The sequence below is a fragment of the Heptranchias perlo genome, chromosome 4, assembly GCF_035084215.1.
Source record: "Heptranchias perlo isolate sHepPer1 chromosome 4, sHepPer1.hap1, whole genome shotgun sequence".
NCBI lineage: Eukaryota > Metazoa > Chordata > Chondrichthyes > Hexanchiformes > Hexanchidae > Heptranchias > Heptranchias perlo.
The window spans coordinates 127,289,042-127,311,285 of NC_090328.1; the positions used below are offsets into that span (position 1 = coordinate 127,289,042).

The 22,244-nt window shown below is 45.8% G+C and overlaps 1 protein-coding gene across 1 annotated transcript in view; it reads right to left on the bottom strand.

Annotated features, from left to right (window-relative positions):
• The window catches only part of dnah6 (dynein, axonemal, heavy chain 6), a 475,651-nt gene that overhangs the window by 267,347 nt on the left and 186,060 nt on the right, over positions 1-22,244 (bottom strand). Inside the window, exon 39 of the mRNA XM_067983622.1 lies at positions 17,164-17,311. Coding sequence (XP_067839723.1) covers positions 17,164-17,311 — 148 coding nt within the window. The remainder of the gene's footprint in view (positions 1-17,163; positions 17,312-22,244) is intronic.

Here is a 22,244-nt window from a genome sequence, read left to right on the forward strand (position 1 = left end):
CCTCAAATTGGCTGGATGGCTTATTTCAGTCATCACCATCCCGTAATAATTAGTTTAATTGGCATTTGAATACTTGTATAGTGATGCATTATAGCAATGTTTAATTAACTTCAGAATGTACAAGTTTGTGGTCATCACCCCAAACAAGGTTAACACAAAATAACCAACCCATCGTAAGCACTAAACAGATTGGTTCTGAAGATCTGTAGCCACTTTGGTGAAATTCAGCCTAGGACCTCGATATGCTATGTCCCAACCTAAAGTTGTTGATGGCCTGTTGGGTGTGGAATCTTCATCTGCCCCAAACATGGCCATCGGCGTAGTAGAAAGGGGGACTGGCAATAGGAACTCCCCAAGTCAGGTGTTGAGGCTTCAGGGCGCAGAAGAGGGAACTGACATATGGTTGGCAGACGTACTTCTGGTCAAACCAGGAGTACTTAGTCAAGCAAGGGCAGAAGTGTGGACCACCTGGAGGCCCAGACCGGCACAGAGACTTGGACCACTAAAAATAATTGCCTGAACTTCCCTAGAGGTTCTTATGCCATTTCTCTAGAATTTCCGCCGATCTTCTGCCAAAAATATGGCGGGAGATTGGGGAACCCCTGCATAAATTCAACCCTCATGTACTTATTTTTAATTGTACAGCGGCCCCCTTACACATGGGGCCATTGGGGGACAGCTTCATATTCTTTCTAGGGGGAGGGCCCTGATGCACACCTTCCACCACCACCTCCCAATTCCAGTGGGACCAACTTCGCCCGACTTTCTGGCCACCCTTGTAAGGCGGGCATCCTGGTTGCACTTCAATGGTATGAACCCCACCCCGCCATTGGAATTTTAATTACGCAACCGCCTGACCCCAGAAAGTTCAGCAGCGTCAGCAATGGAGGTACCCAGCAGGCACAATCCTGGAAAAAGTGCCGGGATCGCTGCCACCGTGGATCTTTGGCCTCATTATCCTTGTTTACTGCACAGTAATAGAAAGGACAGTGATGTGGTCTTTATTATCCCCAAAAGTGGATAATTAAAACAGATATTCTAGTTATCTCGAGTCATAGATGTTCATCATGAAGATCTTAAAATTGATCTAAAATTTCAACACTGCCCTCAAGTGTACAAATGTAGACGTTACAAAGGATAACAGATAGAAAATGGACAAAAATAAAAACAGTTAAGGATTAATCTGAATAGGATTCAACTTTAGTTGCTTATTGACATTAAAATATTTATTTTTCTTATACTTTTTTCATTATACATTTATCTTGCTGTTCTAAATTTATTTTGTCTCTGTCTCTTATTAAAACTTACTATGGTCCACAGATCCTATTGGCCTGGATTGTCCTCTGAATTACCACCCATTTTGGGCCAGATTTGGGCTACTAACCACAGTAAAAATGTGTATTTAAAGGCTACTGCCTCAAAACTGCCACAAAAAAAATGCATCTGCATTCTCCTCACAAAAAATGCCACTTCCCTTTAGGGGTTGCCAGAAGCCTGCTCCACTGCATTTAAATGTAGTCAAGGTGGTCCAGCTAATCCCTCCACCCTATTCCCCTCCATTTCTGCCCCCAAACCTACCCCAAATAATACCGCCGCTGTATCAGCAATGATAAGTGCTGCTGCAAGGCATCTTTGCAGTGGCTATTTTGTGTGCTGCTCCCAAAGATTGCCTGCTTAGTGATCTTTTAGTAGTTTAGGAGTTGAGCCAGGACTTCTGGCGTTACTTTCACTCAGCTCTGCTTAAAGTACAGCTTTTCACTCTAGATACAGGTTTCTCAATGGGAATACATTTAATTTAATGTATGAAAAAGAGAAGAATTACAACATGCAAGAGGCTAGGTAAGAGTCAGACATCATGGAAAGTATCCCTTTCCTGAACATAGGCGTTCATTCACCAGAGTCTATAGTCCAAGAAGATCTTATTCAACCATCCTCACAACATGAGGAGGGTGCAGAAGAGGTGGAACAGGAGAGCCAGCAGCATGCTGCTGGAGAAAGGAGAGCACAATTGCTCACCAAAACATTTCACGAAATAGATGTTGATTCACCAAATAAAATCACCTGCTTGTTCTCCCTTGCTCCACGCCGTTACATAATCCCTCACTTTCCAAGAACTCTGTCAAGGTCTTTCATAAAACAGAAGTCTACATTTCCCCTGCCATCATCCAATTCCCAAAAGTTGAAATCATACACAGGAATGAACTCACAACTCTATGTGATCAAGCTGACTTTAATTTAAACAAAAACATTCATTAGAAAGTCCTAACAAAATCAAACTATCTTTTGCAACTACTTCTTAACACCATGACTAATTTTATGCCAAATAATTTACTCACTCTAGTTACTTATCTACTACTCCTAACAAGTGTTGCCTGAGTGAGATATGGTTGAGCAGCAGATGACTGGGATGGTTCCCCAGGATATGAAACCTGAAGTGACTCTTGTTTCAGGGTAGCTGCTGTCCCAGGGGAAGCAACTGCCTGCAGCCTGGCACTTGCAGTAGCAAGGTGTGCTGGCCCCATATGTGAAGTTCATGTGGAAGCACTGAGGCGTGTTAAATAAATGGGCTCACTGACGTTCTCCAGAGAGACAGTGACATCTGCACCCACTCCTTGCAGCCCACTGGTGCCGAACATACTTTCTGAGGTGCTCCCCAAAAGTGTTTTATAAATACATTAAGAGCAAGAGGATAACTAAGGAAAGAGCAGGGCCTATTAGAGACCAAAAAGATAACCTATGTGTGGAGGCGGAAGATGTTGGTATGGTTCTTAATATTTTGAATCTGTCTTCATAAAAGAGAGGGACGATGCAGACATTGTAGTTAAGGAGGAGGAGTTTGAAATATTGGATGGGATAAACTTAGTGAGAGAGGAAATATTAAGGGGTTTAGCATCTTTGAAAGTGGATAAATCACCAGAGCCGGATGAAATGTATCCCAGGCTGTTAAAAGAAGCAAGAGAGGAAATAGCGGAAGCTCTGACCATCATTTCTCAATCTTCACTGGATACAGACGTGGTGCCGGAGGATTGGAGGACTGCTAACATTGTACCATTGTTTAAAAAGGGAGTGAAGGATAGACCGAGTAATTACAGGCCAGTCAGTCCAACCTCGGTGGTGGGTAAATTATCGGAATCAATTCTGAGGGATAGGACAAACCGTCGCTTAGAAAGGCACGGAGTAATCAAGGACAGTCAGCATGGATTTGTTAAGGGAAGGTCGTGTCTGACTAACTTGATTGAATTTTTTGAGGAGGTAACAAGGAGTGTCAATGAGGGTAGTGCATTTGATGTAGTCTACATGGGTTTTAGCAAGGTTTTTGATAAGGTCCCACATGGCAGACTGGTCAAAAAAGTACAAGTCCATGGGTTCCAAGGGAGAGTGGCAAGTTCGATCCAAAATTGGCTCACTGGCAGGAAGCAATGGGTAATGGTCGACGGGTGTTTTTGTGACTGGAAGGCTGTTTCCAGTGGGGTTCTGCAGGGCTCAGTACTAGGTCCCTTGCTTTTTGTGATATATATTGATGATTTGGACTTAAATGTAGGGGGCATAATTAAGAAGTTTACAGATGATACAAAAATTGGCCGTGTGGTTGAAAATGAGGAGGAAAGCTGCAGACTGCAGGAAGATATCAATGGACTGGTCAGGTGGGTAGAAAAGTGGCAAATGGAGTTCAATCCAGAGAAGTGTGAGGTAATGCATTTGGGGAGGGCAAACAAGGCAAGGGAGTACACAATAAATGGGAGGAGACTGAAAGGTGTAGAAGAAGTGAGGGACCTTGGAGTGCATGTCCACAGATCCCTGAAGGTAGCAGGACAGGTAGATAAGGTGGTTAAGAAGGCATATGGAATACTTCCCTTTATTAGACGAGACATAGAATATAAGAGCAGGGAGGTTATGCTAGAACTGTATAAAACACTGGTTAGGCCACGGCTTGAGTACTGTGTACAGTTCTGGTCACCACATTACAGGAAGGATGTAATTGCACTAAAGAGAGTACATAGGAGATTTACGAGGATATTGCCAGGACTGGAGAATTTTAGCTATGAGGAAAGATTGGATAGGCTGGGGTTGTACTCTTTGGAACAAATGAGGCTGAGGGGTGATTTATTGAGGTGTACAAAATTATGAGGGGTCTAGATAGAGTGGATAGGAAGGACCTATTTCCCTCAGTAGAGAGGTCAGTAACCAGCGGGCGTAGATTTAAAGTGATTGGTAGAAGGATTGGAGGGGAGCTGAGGAAAAAAATGTTCACCCAGAGGATGGTGGGGGTCTGGAACTCACGGCCTGAAAGGGTGGTAGAGGCAGAAACCCTCAGCTCATTTAAAAAGTACCTGGATGTGCACTTGAAGTGCTGTGACCTACAAGGCTGTGGACCAAGTGCTGGAAAGTGGGATTAGGCTGGGTGGCTCATTTTCGGCCGGCGCGGGCACGATGGACTGAATGGCCTCCTTCTGTGCCGTAAATTTTCCATGATTCTATGATTCTACAAGTGTTTTGTTTAAAGCATCTATTGCAACACTGTTAGCTGCCATTCCTGAAGCCACCAATGTCTGAGAAGCTATTCCTGTTGTCTTGATGCTGCAGCAATATCCTGGGCAGTCACAGTCTCCAGCATGATTGGCAGGTCATGAGGAATTTCCTGCAATGTGTTGCAGATGCAGATAGTGGATTCTTCCCACTTATCAAACATCTGAACCACATTTGTAGAAATTGTCTCCACTCCTTCCACATCGGAACGATGCTCCCAAATTATTGTTCTTTTAAAGACGAGGCCTCTGAGATCAGGTTTCATATGCTCCTCAGCCGAAGGCAGTCGTTTCTGCCTTCTCCATAAAGGAAGGGCAATCTCCCTCTCTTCCACTCCCAGGTCCTCATTCTTACCAGTACTCAGTGATTCACCCAGTGACAACCTTTCTGACAGTTAAACTAATTTCTCATTAGGGAGTGTCTCTGTCTTGGTACTTATGCAGTTAAGATGTCAGGACAGATGTCAGAATTGGTGAGGACATGGCAGCAGCTGTGAATCTGGAAGTGCCTGGCCTCTTCCTCCAAGGCAGCCCTCCCTCATGACGTGGAACAAAGAAGAGCTTGTTTAGCAGTGCACACAGTGACATTTGCTCTTAAAGAAATATCAGGTCAGTGTAAAGGCACTGCAATACTTTGAGAAAGCACATGAAGCTGAAACTACATATGATGCACCTTGCCCAGCCTTTACCAACCTTCTCGTGCCAGCTCTCCTACAGGCTCTCCTGTACATCTGTCTATTGTCTAATGTCTCCTCTTTCTACAAACTCAGGGTTTTCGGTAATGATGTTCCTTCGGTGGGGCTGGTTGTATGCCACTTTTTCCTTTCAAGGAGAGAAGATGATGTTACAGGTCATGGAGAGTTGTCCCATATGAGATCATGCATACCATGATGATGAGAGGTAAAGATGCCTTGTCCTTTTAAATGATATGTCCTTGAAGACTAGCAGAAGTCCTTGTGGCAGATAAAGTGAGTTGAGAGAGTGGTTTTGAGTAAAGAAAGTGCTTGAGTTTTTGGAGAGGTTGCCCTTTGCAGAGGTAAATTTTCCTGATACCCAGATGCTGAGAGAGAAAAAAAGTATGATAGGTACGGAGGTGAATGAAGCTGAATTAGTGATAAAGGATGTGTATTGGCAGCAGAGCCTTGACTTATTTAAGCTACCCTTGCAAAGTCATTGAACTTCTTCCTGCATTTTGTGTTGGTTCTTGGGTGGGGGGAGGGGTAGGCGGGGGTGGTGGTTGCAATGACTAACTGTGTCACCACCCTCTAGACAGTCTGCATACTTCTCTTATATGGCCTCTTGCTTCAGTGCCCAGACGGTTCCTTCTGGTCCTCAATTGTGCCAGCTGGATCTTCACAGTTGTATTGAAATCTAGGGGCCCTTACAGCTCCTGACACCACCAAGGCTCCTGTACCTTCTGGCATCTTGCTGAAAAGGAATGCCATGGTGTAACTAGATGCAGCCTTTTAAAGGCTACATCAGAACTGTACTTCCCTCCCTCCCTCCCAGAGGTGGTAAGCCAATGAAGAGCAATTTTCTGGCCTCAAAACCACCGTGCATGGCGAATGAGGGTTCTGGGCAGAAACTGTGGCAGGTTAGCAGTGGTTTCACATTGATAAGCACTAGGAACACCCCTTCCACATACCTGTCAACGAGAAAAGAATCCAGGCCGTTAGGTCAGTCATAGTTTGCTTTTTGTCAAAACAAGCATTGTTTTTCACATCACTCCACAGAGCTGGCAATTCATGTCACTATATTTCATTGACTGTCATACTCTTCATTTTGTGAAAACAAGCTCAACTTCCAACAGACTTTTGATAAAGTTCCACGCAAAAGATCATTTTACTAAACTCAAAGCAGTGGGATACAGGTTAACTTCTGGGAATGGAAAAAAAGACTGGCTGAAGGGTAAAAAACAATGACCTAGAAATTAGGAGCATATTCCCACCCCGCACTCCCTGCGCAGAATACTTACCCTGCCCATGAATGGTAGGGTCAAAGGAGCCCCATATATTGAGCCTTGGACCTCATATCCACACTAACAACGCAATGGAAGGCGGCCATGCAGCTAAGTGGTGGAAGTTCAGGCTGCTTTTAATGCCGCAGCGGTCCACAGGTAAGTGATGGCCTTGGTGGGAGCAATTGGTGGCCAGGCGGTGGGCTGGGGGGGTAGCGTAAGCCAGCAGGAGCCCACGGTATTGGTGATCTCAGGGCTGGGGGGCGCGGGAGGGGGGGGGGGGGAGGCGGGGGCGATGAGATCAGGGGTCGGGGAGCCTTTTTAAAAATTATTCGTTCATGGGATGTAGGCGTCGCTGGCAAGGCCAGCATTTATTGCCCATCCCTAATTGCCCTTGAGAAGGTGGTGGCGAGCTACCTTCTTGAACCGCTGTAGTCCGTGTGGTGAAGGTTCTCCCACAGTGCTGTTAGGTAGGGAGTTCCAGGATTTTGACCCAGCGACGATGAAGGAACGGCGATATATTTCCAAGTCATGATGGTGTGTGACTTGGAGGGGAACGTGCAGGTGGTGGTGTTCCCATGCACCTGCTACCCATGTCCTTCTATGTGGTAGAGGTCATGGGTTTGGGAAGTGCACCGTGGCTGCAGTGCATCTTGTAGATAGTACACACTGCAGCCACGGTGCGCCAGTGATGGAGCGAGTGAATGTTTAAGGTGGTGGATGGGGTGCCAATCAAGCGAGCTGCTTTGTCCTGGATGGTGTCGAGCTTCTTGAGTGTTGTTGGAGCTGCACTCATCCAGGTAAATGGACAGTATTCCAATCACACTCCTGATTTGTGCCTTGTAGATGGTGGAAAGGCTTTGAGGAGTCAGGAGATGAGTCACTTGCCGCAGAATACCCAGCCTCCGACCTGCTCTTGTAGCCACAGTTTTTATGTGGCTGGTCCAGTTAAGTTTCTGGTCAATGGTAACTCCCAGGATGTTGATGGTGGGGAATTCAGTGATGGTAATGCCGTTGAATGTCAAGGGGAAGTGGTTAGACTCTCTCTTGTGGGAGATGGTCAATGCCTGGCACTTGTCAGGCGCAAATGTTACTTGCCACTTATGAGCCCAAGCCTGGATGTTGTCCAGGTCTTGCTGCATGCGGGCACGGACTGCTTCATTATCTGAGGGGTTGCGAATGGAACCTGGCGGTCAGGGCTGGGGAGTGAGGGAGATGGGGGACCAGAGTAGGAAGGAGATTGGGGGTTGGGGCCAGGTAGCCTACAGGTCGGAGGTCGGGGATCTCTGGGCCGGGAGCATCGTCAATCGGGTGGGGTTTTCATGTGTGGTTGGGAGGTGCACCCCTGCTCTTTCCAGATCCATATCAAGGTAAGTAACTTACCTTTTCTCGTCGCAGGCATTCTGCAGGATTGGTTTCCCCGACTGCATCTTGCAAAGGTGCTGGCTGCCTCAGGGCTAACCAATTTTGCAGCGAGGACCTCAAGCAGGCATTCGGTCCGTCGTTTGCAAATCCAAGGGCCTAATATCTGCCTCAGGCGTGGGCAAAGGACACCTCCTGTTTGTCCTTACCTATTATGACGCAGTTCTGGTCGGAAGTGTGCATGCACTTCCTGCCTGCTATTTTGGGGACTTCGGAGGCCATGAGAAACAGACGCTACGTGGCCCAATTTCTAGACCAATGAGTACTTGTTAAAGGAGTTATGCCAGACTGGGGAGAATTACTGAGTTGGGTGGCTCAGGGCTCGATGCTGGGATCGTGACTAATTACAATTTTCATAAATGAAACTCAATACAAAGTGGTCAAATTTGCAGAAGATACCAAACTAGAAGAGGAGTGGAATCAGAAGAGGCAGGTCACAAATGACAAAATGAGTTGGACAAGATATGTGAATGAGCAGAACAGTCGCAGATGAAATTTAATGCAGACAAGTATAAAGTGCCACACATAGGAAGGAAAAAGTAGACAACATGTGTACTCCATGAATGGCGTTGAAGTAACTAGGAATGAAGAGATCTAGGAGTCTTAGTAGACTTGACACTAAACATGTCCAACCAATGCAGCAATCAACAAAGCCAATCGGATATTGAACTACATAGACAAAACAGTAGAATATAAAGTCAGAGGAGATAGTAATCAAAATGGAGCTTCCTGGTCAGAATACTGCCTCTAATATTGTATCCAGTTCGAGTTGCCAAGCAACAACAGAAATATTCAAGTGTTGAAGCAGTGCAGAGATGAGCTATGAGACTGATCCCTAGAATCAGGGGTATGAGTTATGAAGAAACACTAAAGAATTTGGGCTATTTAACATAGAAAGAAGGCATCTGAGTGGTGATTTTATAGAGCTTTATAAAATAGTTAAGGGGATAGAAAAAGTTAACTGAGAACGTTCCATTAAATTAAACTGTCGAATAGAAGTAGTCGACAGTTCAACCTAGTAAACAGCAATTTTAAGAATTATATAAAGAAATTCTTTTCTGCACAGAGTACTGTTGTTTTTGTATCTTCATACTCTTCCCTTGGAGAAGGAAGGATTTGCAGGCTTATTAACAGTCTGGCAGGCTACGATATGAAAGCTACTTCCACAGCCGTAACTATCCTTGTAACAGCCGACAGTCCTATACAGGAGGAAGGCTTTATGGGCTCCCACAACCCTTACAATGAGGGGGAGCTTCCCTCACCCGCTGGACGCGAGGGTCCGGCTGGATGTCAACCCAGATTTCAGAGCTGGAGCTGCAGTCTCTACTCGCCAGGATTACCTGGAATCGGATTCAAACCCTACCAATTCTGACTCAGAGGCGGAAACGCGCCAACTAAGCCATCGGCTCACTCCACAACGGATGTTGAACATGTGGAATAACCATCCAGATGCAGTAGTGGAGGCAAGAGCCCTAGAATCATTCAACAAACAATGTTGAAATTTTAGGATCTCTCTGAATGGATATTAAGACAAGCCAAATGGACTTCCATAATTATCTTGTGAACTTGCGATTTCTCAGAAAATGTTAATGGTTCTAATGGTCTGATCTCATGTTACTGCATCTACTTTTGATGGTTCCTGAAAAGTCACATTACATGAGAGTAAATGCACCAAGGTGTTGATAGAATTCAGGAAAATTTGGGTGAATTCTCAGTGTGCAAAATAAAGAGGATGAATAAAACTTACATTTTAACTGCTTGCATGACAAAAGTGCACAATATTAAAACACAAGTATACAACACCAACATGCATAGCCCCCACTTATAATTTGTAACAATATTAACATAAATAAGGAAATTTAGGCAACTCAAATGTATTTTCAATTTATGTAAAAATATTGCTCTCTAGGGTAATTGTCATTATAAAGACCAACATGAGTTTCAGACAATTAAAAGCAATTCACTGCCTGATCATTTGTAAATCGAGCATTGCTATCTTCTTAAATGATTTTCAGAAAACATTATCATTTGAATAATACAGTTGCTGGTATTATTGATGAGCCAACAGTTGCTTGTACCAATGATGAGATAATTATGTTTTCCAGGCATATCTTTACGTGCATTTATCCTTACACGTATGCATAATCTGAATTAATTTCAGTTTAATGTTTAATGGAGATTGTAAACCTCAACATTGGAAGATACTTTGACTGACAGACTATTAGAAGCTCTTCAACCATCAGTACACTTCTACAAGGATTCTCCAAAAATGTTCTGATGAAATGAATACTGATCCATTTTAAGTTTAATACTTAGATTTGTGCATTGCACATTTATGGACCAATTGCAACGCTATCTTAACTGTCTTCAGACAGTGTGTATGCTTATGAATTTTAAAAATTGCATTTGCACAAATATCTCCATTTGCACAAATAATTCCTTCTAAATTAAAAGTGTAAATACAAATTGTAAATTCTCGTTACAAATCCGTTGAACCTCAATCCAAATGTTTTGAATGTGCTTGCTCATCACATACCCACAATGGTTGTCATGGAAACTATGACCCTCTGATGCTTTTTCACATTATGCACGAGCACAAACAATCAAGTTGCACCTTTTCTTTTAATGCAAATTATAAAATTTATGTAGGAATATGTAGTCAAAATATGAAACAAAAATGTATTCATGTGCAGAAATTTGGCAGAAAATCACAAATAACAGGGGCGATTTTAACCCTACCCGCCCAGGTTACTTACCAGCTCTGGAGACGCTGGGAGCCGACCATTCGCAATTTTAACCTACTGAGCAGGCAACATGGACACCCACCAAAAACCGGTGGAACACTTTTTTATATATGCCGTATTGGCTTTCCCGCCAGGTGAAGACAGCAGGGAAGAGGATTGGGGCAGGAAGAGGCCCAAACCGGTAAGGTTTTTTACTTTCCTTGTGGGGCCAAGATGAGCTCCTGTTCATCTTCATCACCATCACCTGGCAGTGGTGTTCTATTGATCTCTTCCTGCCAATTAGGATTGCAAAGTTGGGTAGCATTCAGCAGATCATGCTGATCCTGGGGCCTTGCTGATTATAGCGGTATGTCATCTGAACTGTCAAGGCATCTCAAGTGCTGCTGTGTGTTCAATAATGACTCTGCTCTTGCACCTGTTTACAGGTGTTGTAGATGTGCTATTATCTATGGCTCAAGAGCATATCCTTAATCTCAGAGAAAGCAACACTTTGTAATGGGGACATGATGAATTGCCTTACAATTGAGGCATCATAACTACTGTCTATGAAATGGGCATTGATCTTGGTAACCCTGTGCTGATGGTCATAGACAAGCTGAATGTTGACAGAGTGTTAGGGGTCGATTTTAGGATGGCCGAACGGGTGTGTTCGTGGCGGGGGGGCTCCAAAAATTCGCGAGTCCCAGGATGGGTCCGGAGTCCGGTTCCAACCCGCCCACTTCCAGGTTCTCCAATGATGCGCGTGCAGCCCACGCATGCGGGACTCCCACCGGCAATTAAAGCTGGCGGGATCCTAATTAAACCAATTATTTTGATACTTCAGGTCGTTAGCAGACCTGACTGGGAGGTTATTTTAGGAGGGGTGGGATTTTCATCTAAACTGAGCGTGTTTCCAGTACTGGGGGAAACACTCCCAGTTGAAATAGACGTGTTGCAGCCACCAGCCTGTGGGAGCTGCAAAGGTCCATTTGACAGGTGGTGGGGGGAGACCCTCATTGCAGGAGGCCACTCTGTCGCTTTGGACAAAGTTTGGCCTGCGCTACCGGCCTCATAACACTAAAATTCACCAACTTGCAACCTCAATCCCGTTGTGCAGACACATTTACCTACCTTACGGACCCCCTCAAACGTACATCTTCCGGATGGGGGCCGCCATAGCTGCAGTCATGACCTCCTCGGAGGACGAACAGCATCACCAGCCTCGCCGGCCACCTCTGACACGAGGAGCTCCACAACACAGTGCTGTGACACATCCTCCTGTACAGCAGAAGGGAGGACAACCACAGAGAGAGATGCGTCGCAGAAGGCACTACCCTTGCCACAGGGTCCACAAACCGAGGCTCAGCTTCCTGGACCTCTCTGAGCAGCAGTGCACACGGAGGCTCAGAGACACTCGACATGTAGTCGTGGACATCTGCAGCCTCCTTCATGCCGAGCTGCTTCCGGCTGGCCCGAGCACCATCTTCTTACCTGTCGCTGTCAAAGTCACCGATGCCCTCAACAACTTCTCCTCCGCATCCTTCCAGGGTGCCACCGGGGACATCACCGGCGTCTCTCAGTCGTCTGCACAAAAGAGCCCTGAAAATACACCTGCACCCACTCTGCAGTGACACAATGGGCTTCATTTTAGCATCCGCTGTCGGGTGCATTCCTGGCGGGGGGGGCTCTGAAAATCGGGGAATCCACGAGCGGGTCTGGAGCCCGGCTCCAACCCGCCCACTTCCGGGCCCCAGTGACGCGCCGACGTGCGCGCGCAGCTCCCGCATATGGGAATCCCGCAGGCAATTGAAGCCAGTGGGATGCCACTTGAAAATATTTATTGTGCTATTTCAGGTCATTAACTGACCTGATTAAGGGATTATGTGAGGAGGGGTAGGATTTTATAGACAACTGGGACTGTTTCCCAGACTGGGGGAAACACTCCCAGTTCAAATGGACGTGTTGCAGCTGTCAGCCTGTGGCAGCTGCAAAGATTCATTTGACAGGTGGGGGGGGGGGGGCTGGGGAGACCCTCACTCATTGCAGGAGTCCACTCTGTCACTTGGGAAAAAGTTTGGCCTCCACCACCCTCCTCCTGACAAGAAAATTCACCAACTTGCACACTTACCCTGAGGTCCAGAGACATGTACCTACCTTGCGGACCCTCTCAGATGTATATGCCGTATTGTCTTTCCTGCCAGATGGGGGCCGCTGTAGCTGCAGTCATGACCTCCTTGGAGGGCGAACAGCATCACCATCCTCACCAGCCTCGCCGTCCACATCTGACACGCGGAGCTCCACAACAGTGCTGTGACACATCCACCTGCACAGCAGGAGGGAGGGCAACCGCAGAGAAAGATGCGTCGCAGAGGGCACTGCCCTCACCACAGGGTCCACAGACCGAGGCTCAGCTTCCTGGACCTCTGAGCAGCAGTGGCAGGTTGAGTGAGGCAGTCCTGGTAACATCGAGCCCAATGGGTGGCATCAGGTATGGGTCTTCAAAGTGCTCCTCAGGAAAGGGCATTATTGCACAAGCCAGTCAAGAATGGCCAAGATGTGGCAGTAGTGGTGACAATATAATATGTAATATGAGTTGATCAGAAATCAAATATAAGTAAAAAACCGTGACAAACCCTCAAACACCCTTGTGCATCCCCTTCATGCTCACGACATGTTTGCCTTGTGCTTCCTGCTGCACAAACATGATGTGTGGCTGCAGCACAAGTAGTGGCAGGTTGGGAGAGGCTGACCGAGAAAGAGATGCATCAGAGGGTGAATATGAGATAGAGCCATGAGATTTTATGAGGATTGGATTGAGTGGTAGTGGTGGGATGAGTACTGGGGAGGTAAGTAAGCGCAGGTAAGATGAGGATGAGCTTTGAGTGGGTGTGAGGAGTGATGTGATAGAGTAGTGTTGGCAGTGCAGAAGGAGATGTGAGGTGGGAGTGGTGATGTGGCAGACGGAGTGTAGGGGAATGAGTAAGTGTACTCACTTTGGCTGACCTACTTAGGTCATTGAAGCGCCTGCTGCACTGTATGCAGGCGCGTTATATGTTGGTGGTGCTGGTGACCTCCTCTGCCACTTCGAGCCAGGCCTTCACAGTGGCAGAGGCAGGCCACTTCCTCCCGTCCGCCGGGGAGAAGATCTCTGTCTTCCCTTTCCTCCTCCTCCTCCTCCTCCTCCTCACCCCATCCAGTAGGACCTGGAATGAGGCATCAGTAAACCTGGGAGCAGCCTTTCCCCTGGGCTGCTCCATGCTGTAATTTTGGCTCCTTCCTGCAGCATCAGTCAGTGAAGGACTACCCCTTTAAATAGGACTCCTCCAGCTGACAGCCTATGATGCGGGTGCTCGGTCCGCCCGCTGCGCAGCTTTCCAGCGCGAAACCCGGAAAACCAAGGTAAGTGGCTTCAATTTACTTGAAATTGTGTGGGGAACCCTCCGATTTTACTGGGCGGGTTACCCACGTGCCCAGTCGACCCCCCGCTGCCAACCCACCTCCCTCCTAATATCGGGCCCTTAGTCTTTGCTTGTAAGACATAACCGTAGTGTGCTGTAACCCTGAGGCAACATGGGCACCACCAGTAACTTCCTGCACTTGGGAAATCCTGCCATTTTGAAAAAATGCAGGTTCCTTTCATGTTGTTGTTAGATAGCCATGGTGAAACCATCCACAGGATGCACTGCAGCAACTCGCCAAGGCTTCTTCGACAGCACCTCCCAAACCCGCGACCTCCACCACCTAGAAGGACAAGGGCACCAGGCACATGGGAAGAACACCACCTGCACGTTCCACTCTAAGTCACACACCATCCCGACTTGGAAATATATCGCCGTTCCTTCATTGTCGCTGGGTCAAAATCCTGGAACTCCCTTCCTAATAGCACTGTGGGAGAACCTTCACCACAGGGACAGCAGCAGTTCAAGAAGGCGGCTCACCACCACCTTCTCAATGGCAGTTAGAGATGGGCAATAACTGCTAGCCTCACCAGCGACGCCCACATCCCATGAACGAATAAAAAAAAATGATGTTATTGCTTGCTCTGGCAAACCAGGCATCACTCAACTGCTTGACACATCAGTGAACTGCAGATTGACTGATTTTGCTGATATCCCATGTGCCATCCAGAAATGAGCCTGAGACATAAAAGTTAAGAACTGTGATGACCCAGCATTTGGCTGTGCAGTGCCCATGGAAGAGTCTGGCTGGAGGTCACATTGCAGCATGTGGAACTTCTCTGTCGCAGCCTTTCTAATGAAACATAACCCAAGAAAGAAGCAAACTTTTATATATACAGTGCCGTTCTGTCCTTAGGATGTCCCAAAGCACTTTATAGCTGATCAATTATTTTTGTAGTGTAGTCACTGTCAGCAAATGCAGCAGCCAATTTGGACACAGAAAATTCCCACAAACAGCAAATGAGATAAATGGCCAGATAATTTTGAAAACAGACTTCCTCAGACAAGTCCCGTTAAGTCCGGGTATGAGGATAATGGATGGTGTGGGCTGTCTGCACCTTAAATAATCTCATCTGTCTGACATTTCTATTTTTTTTTTATTCGTTCACGGGATGTGGGCGTCGCTGGCAAGGCCAGCATTTATTGCCCATCCCTAATTGCCCTCGAGAAGGTGGTGGTGAGCCGCCTTCTTGAACCGCTGCAGTCCGTGTGGTGACGGTTCTCCCACAGTGCTGTTAGGAAGGGAGTTCCAGGATTTTGACCCAGCGACAATGAAGGAACGGCGATATATTTCCAAGTCGGGATGGTGTGTGACTTGGAGGGGAACATGCAGGTGGTGTTGTTCCCATGTGCCTGCTGCTCTTGTCCTTCTAGGTGGTAGAGGTCGCGGGTTTGGGAGGTGCTGTCGAAGAAGCCTTGGCGAGTTGCTGCAGTGCATCCCGTGGACGGTACACACTGCAGCCACGTGCGCCGGTGGTGAAGGGAATGAATGTTTAGGGTGGTGGATGTGGTGCCAATCAAGGGGGCTGCTTTGTCCTGGATGGTGTCGAGCTTCTTGAGTGTTGTTGGAGCTGCACTCATCCAAGCAAGTGGAGAGTATTCCATCACACTCCTGACTTGTGCCTTGTAGATGGTGGAAAGGCTTTGGGGAGTCAGGAGGTGAGACACTCGCCGCAGAATACCCAGCCTCTGACCTGCTCGTCTCCTTGAACTAAATAACATAAATGTAATGGGATTCCCATAGGGAAATTCACTGTGCAAATTGCACTAACTGAAAATGGCAATGACAACCTTCTTGACACAGTCAAGAAAAACATTGGCCTCAAATAAATAGTAAAAACATTCCTTTTCCACGGCCCCCTTAAATTATTCTCACAAAAATGGCAGTTCCCAACACTAGCAATCTATGATACTCATTTTATTTGGGCAGATGTTGAATTCCTAGCATGAAGGCCAGGAATCTGGGTGCGTGCTCATTTGAATATATTAAACGACCATTAGCATACTTAAATGGGGCTCTCACCTGAGCAACAGTTTCTCACAACAGTGTCCTGTCCAACTTTAATTTACATCGATTGAATGAAGATCTGGTGAGAACAATCTCCACCAGCAGGAGTGTAAATATACTGTAATTTCACTATGGAATACCTACATCTACACGTGCACAAGAACCTGTTATGGAAACATAGGCCTAGAAATTCGGGAACTAACCAGCCTACTAAGCTCCCAATATGGTGGGCAGGAGTGCACATTGGGAACATTTAAAGGCCTGAATAATTTATTCAAATTAGGGTCCTGCGCGTCTTGCAGGAGCCATTTTTGATTTTCGAATGACCCAGCGCTTCACTCGCCAAGTGCGGAACTCACACAGCATACTTGCTTGAATGTGGAGATGGGAGGAGCAGGAGTGCTCCTCCTGACCCCACATTAAAAGAACGCGGGCCGCTTCCTCAACCCGGCCACCATTCTCCTCCCTCCGCCCCGAACCCCCCACCTCCCCGATAACCAATCACTCCCTCCAGCCGCCGATCGCTCCCCTAGCCACCAGTACCTCCCGATGCAATCCCCCACCCTTCCCGGACCCGATCGTCCAGCCTCCCGGACCCGATCGCCCAGCCTCCCGGACCCGATCGCCCACCCTTCCGGACCCGATCGCCCACCCTTCCGGACCCGATCGCTCACCCTTCCTCACTTACCTGAGGGCCACAGCGATACCAGCAGCGGCCCGATCTTCAATTACGCTTTGCTGGCAGCTCTGTGCAGCTCGCCGGCTCCGTCGAAATGAGGTCTGAGGCTTAATATCAGGAGTGCCTTCAACCTCACCATTCAGGTGCAAGGATTGTGCCCTGCGCGCCCCCAACGCCCAAAAATTGGCACATGTGAATTTCTAGGCCAAACACACCCAGTAGCAATAAAAACTGGCCCATCTGTTATTAAGCGCATTCATTGTACATGAGAGTTATGAGCCGAGTATTTTGAGAAAATAACATTACTACCGTTACATTTTTCTCAAATTTTACAAATTCACCATCATGTGACAAATATAGATTCTGAAAATTTACATAACTGTATCGTACCAATTATATTTTTTCTTTTCTTTTCTAGTTTGGACTCAATTATCTCTTGCGTCCTTGCCGATGATGTTTGAGCGGAAAAGTTGATGTAAACCGGGACATAGCCAGCCTCATCTTGGATTACATTCAGCAAGCTTCGTGCAACCACAGACTGTAATAAGAATAAAAATGTTTATGAAAGTATCTACCAAATCTTTCAAAATGTAAAGATTACTCACCTAATAAGTGAATGTGTCTAATAAAAAATGTAAATAAACTGTAGCCCAGTGGTGTTGTGCCAATTTTAGAAGTGCACATCTAGGCAGATCTGGGTGGGGGGGATGCTCCCCAGAAAAATTGCTTTTTAACCTTTTGCAACTTTTGCAGTAGAATATATTACATTCTTTAGTGCAAAATGCACCAAATGCTGCACTGTTTACTGGCCAGAAGGAAAATGTGCTTGAAAACTGAATCCAAAGCGTCTGCAGAGCTCCAAAGCCATCAGGGTCCTATTTAACATAAGTATGTTGGATCTTGATGACACCATCGAGACTTGACTGCAATTTTTACTCGGAGGACTGAGCAGAAAACAACAGTGAGTTTCCTGCCAGGCTAACCCAGTGAAGAAGTGGATCGGGGCCAGAAGAGGACCACACGCAAATTTTAGGTCTGCCCTGCCGCAATTTTAACTCCCTCCCAATCGTTGGGACCCCTGTGGAAGTGGTGGGCAGCTAGTCTCAGCGGGCAGCCTCCGGTCCATGCAATTTCCCGCATCTTCCCACCAGATACAACGACTATGGAGTTGTTGACTAATCATAAGCAATCAATTTCTATCAATTAGTCTACAACAGACCCAGAAATGACACGAGGGAAATTCCAGTGGTGGAGAGCTTTGGGAACCATCCAAAGTCACGTCCCAAGCATGTTACACTTGCCACGTCATATCTCAAATTACTCATACTGTGTCCCAAATTGTTATTTTCTGAAAGAAATCTAATTTGTATTTGAATTAATCAATACTAACTGCTTCTACCATCGCTTTAGGGTGTCTGTTTCATAGATTGACCACACACTCACTGAAATATTGGCCTCGATTAACCGCGCCCCCCAATGGGCGGGAGAGGGTCGGTGTGGGTGTTAAAATATCAGGATCGAGCAACCGGACCCCATTCCTGGCTGTTGAAATTTTAACAAAGACAAATCAGGCCATCGGCGAGGATCCCGCAAAATGCAGGCTGGGCCTTAATTAACATTCAATAATCGTGGCCTGACGACATCATCGGCACCACAACTTTTGTAATTGAAGGGGATTCCCAGCAGCAGATTCAAGGCGGAAAGCACCGACTGTCCAAAGTAAGTGCTAACGATCAGCTCCTTTTAGCACTCCTTGTGGACCAGGAAGGAGCAGAAGTCCTCCCCCGCAGGCCTCCCCCAGCCCCAACTCTGTTCCCCAATCCTTCTGCTTCCCCCCACAAACCCCCCCACCCCCGCCAACCCCAATGGTGGCTCGGAGCTTCTGCTTTCCTCCCTACTGACCGCTTCCAACCACTTGTTACAGCCAGCCAAATTGACCGCCCGTCGGCCAGGCTGTCAATTTGGCCGGCTGTCAGGTGGGAGTCTGCAGAACATTATTTAAATGAGGCCCTGCCGATCCACGACCCTGACCTTGCCAGGTTCTTCCCACATTTCCAGACTCAACCGCACCCTCCCCAACTCCCCATTAATATCAGGGCCATTGTTCCCGCAGATTAGTTTTGAATTTACCCACCTTCAAGTGCAGGCCATATCCTCTGGTTCTACTGTCCGGACTGGGTGAAATAGCTAGTCATGGTCTACATTATCTAGCCCCTTTAGAATCCTAAGAACAGCAATCATTTCACCTCTCATCTTTCCTTTCTCCTTCATTGCCATTCATTTTATCTCCATGACCCTTTCCCTCTCCTTCTACCCCAGGGCTGCTCCTATCTCAGTGCTACCACCAATGGACAGGAAAACAACTCTTTCCCCTCAGTACTACTCCCTTGCACTGCTGCTGCAGGGATCCCCGTCTTGGCATACTGGAGGTAGAACACTCTCAGATCATTTAGTGGTGAATAAAGTTAATTTAATACATCTTTGAATTCTTTTTCTCTCGAGAGTTTCCACTCACAGAGCACTGGAGAGCAGACTGAGAGACGGTCCAGTCAATTAGTGGCAGCGGCACTCAGAGAGCACCACTGATGCTAGTGGGGCCTGCTCTCGTTTATTAATGGCAACAACACTCGGAGTGGCACTGACTATTAGCAGCAGCATCACTTGGGGAACAGCGCTGAGGCGAGAGGGGCCTGTTGCTATCTAGTAGAAGCAGCAGCACTCAGCAAGCAATACTGAGGGGAGAAGTGTACGTTGTCACTTTCAGCGGCAGAAAGGTCAGCTTATGCCTCTCTCCTGAAATTAGAAATGGGAATACAGTGTACACTACTGACTATACCACCTGCTGTAGCATCACCAAAACAAACTTATTGGGAAGAGATAAAATACGCAAGATATTGATTTTAATAAATAATTCGATATCAAGAAGCATCTGAGCAGTAGCTTGTGGAAGTCAATGCATCAGCGATCTTCGCGTACTTTCAGGTTATTTAACAGTGAATAAAATTAATTTAATACAACATTGAATTATTTTGCTGTATTTCTAAGCAAAGGATTGCTTCATTTTAATCACTGGATAAAGTTCATTTCTTAATACTTTATTCTTTGCTTTCCTAAGACTACATAACTGAATTTACAGATGGTCTGCCGCTCATCACTCCATGCATCCAAACTTTTAGTAACAAATTAAATGATGATGAAACGTATCAATGAAAACTTATTGATACGATACAATGAATTCTCAGCAGGTGCATCGGGGTGCAGTAAGTCAGTACATCAGCTGTGCACCAACCTTGCTGCATGAGCTGGTACGGAAGTGGAGAACTAAATATAAGGTAATAATCAGTTTTATTCATCAATCAAAATGAAAAATAATCCTCTTCTTAGTAAAATAATTAAATGAAGTGTAAAATGAACTTTACCGACTGTTAAATGGCCTGCAATAGAGCAGTAGAAGCACCAGAGAAAGTGCAAAAAAGATTTACAAGGATGATAAAGAAATAATTCATAATTCTCATCAAATATACATTCCTTGAGGAATAAAATCTCAGAGGGAACAGTGATCCAACCATGGCTAACTAGAGAAGTTAAGGATAGTATTAGATTAAAAGAAGAGGCTTACAATGTTGCCAAAAAGTGTAGCAAGCCAAGGGATTGGAAGGGATTTAGACATCAGCACTGGATGACCAAGAAATTGATAAAGAGGGAGAAAACTGAATGTGAGAGTAAACCAGCAAGAAATATAAAAACAGATTGTAAGAGTTGCTACAAATATGTAAAAAGGAAGAGATTAGCGAAAGTAAACATGGGATGAGGGGACCGAGCGTTATGTATCCAAGTTTGCTGATGATACAAAGCTAGGTGGGAAAGTAAGTGGTGAGGAGGATGCAAAGAGAGTGCAAAGGGATATAGACAGGTTAAATCAGTGGGTGAGAAGGTGGCAAATGGAGTATAATGTGGGGAAATGTGAAATTATCTACTTGGTAGGAAGAATAGAAAAGCACAATATTTTTTGAAAGGTAAGAGACTAAGAAATGTTGGTGTTCAGAAGGATTTGACTGTCCTTGTACACGAATCACAGAAAGTTAACATGCAGGTACAGCAAGCAATTAGGAAGGCCAATGGTATGTTAACCTTTATTGCAAGGGGGTTAGAGTATAAGATTAAGGGGGTCTTGCTGCAATTATATAGGGCTCTGGTGAGATCACACCTGGAGTACTGTGTACAGTTTTGGTCTGCTTACCTAAGGAAGGATATACTTGCCTTAGAGGGGGAACAATGAAGATTCATTAGATTGATTCCTGGGATGAGAAGGCTGTCCTATGAGGAGAGGTTGAGTAGAATAGGCCTGTAGTCTCTGAAGTTTAGAAGAATGAGAGGTGATCTCATTGAAACGTATAAAATTCTTGGAGGGCTTGAGAGGTTAGATGCTAAGAGGCTATTTTCCCTGGCTGGAGAATCTGTAACTAGGGTTTATAGTCTCAAGATAAGAGGTCAGCCATTTAGGATCAAGATGATGAAAAATTTCTTCACTCAGAGGATTGTGAATCTTTGGAATTCTCTACCTCAGAGGGCTGAGTCATTGAGTATATTCAAGACTGCGATCTATCGATTTTTGGACACTAGGAGAATCAAGGGATATGAGGATAGGGCGGGAATGTGGGGTTGAAGTAGAAGATCAGCCATGATCTTAATGAATGGTGGGGCAGGCTCGAGGGGACATATGGCCTACTCCTGCTCCTATTTCTTATGTTCTTATGATACCAGAACTGAGAGGGTATAACTGTCAGGAAAGACTGAACAGACTGGGGCTCTTTTCTCCAGAAAAGAGAAGACTGAAAGGTGACCTAATAGAGGTTTTTTAAATTATGAAGGGGTTCAATAGGGTAGATGTAGACGTAGAGATGTTTCCACTTGTGGGGGAGACCAAAACTAGTGACCATAAATATAAGATAGTCACTAATAAATCCAATAAGGAATCTGGGAGAAACTTCTTTACTCAGAAAGTGATTAGAATGTGGAACTCGCTGCCACAAGAAGTAGTTGAGGCAAATGGCACAGATACACTTAAGGGGAAGCTAGATAAATACATGAGGGAGAAAAGAATAGAAGGATATGTTGATAGGGTGAGATGAAGTAAATAAAGTGGGAGGAGGTTTGTTTGGAGCATAAACACTGGCATAGATCTGTTGGGCCGAACGTCCTGTTTCTGTGTTGTAAATTCTATGTAATTGTATGTAATAGAAAGAGCGGGTAACTTAAAAGTAAAACATTCAGAGAACACTCAAAATAGATATTGTAAAAGCAAGGCTACTTTGTTTTCTTTTCCTTTTACACCACTAAGCATGGGTGAGCTAATGTACAATTTTACAGAACAAGAAACTTAGCCTTTTATATATGTAGAATAGGGAATAGCTGGGAGTTATTTCCAAGCAGTAAGCCTTTAAGGGGTTCAGATGGCATTGTTAACTGAG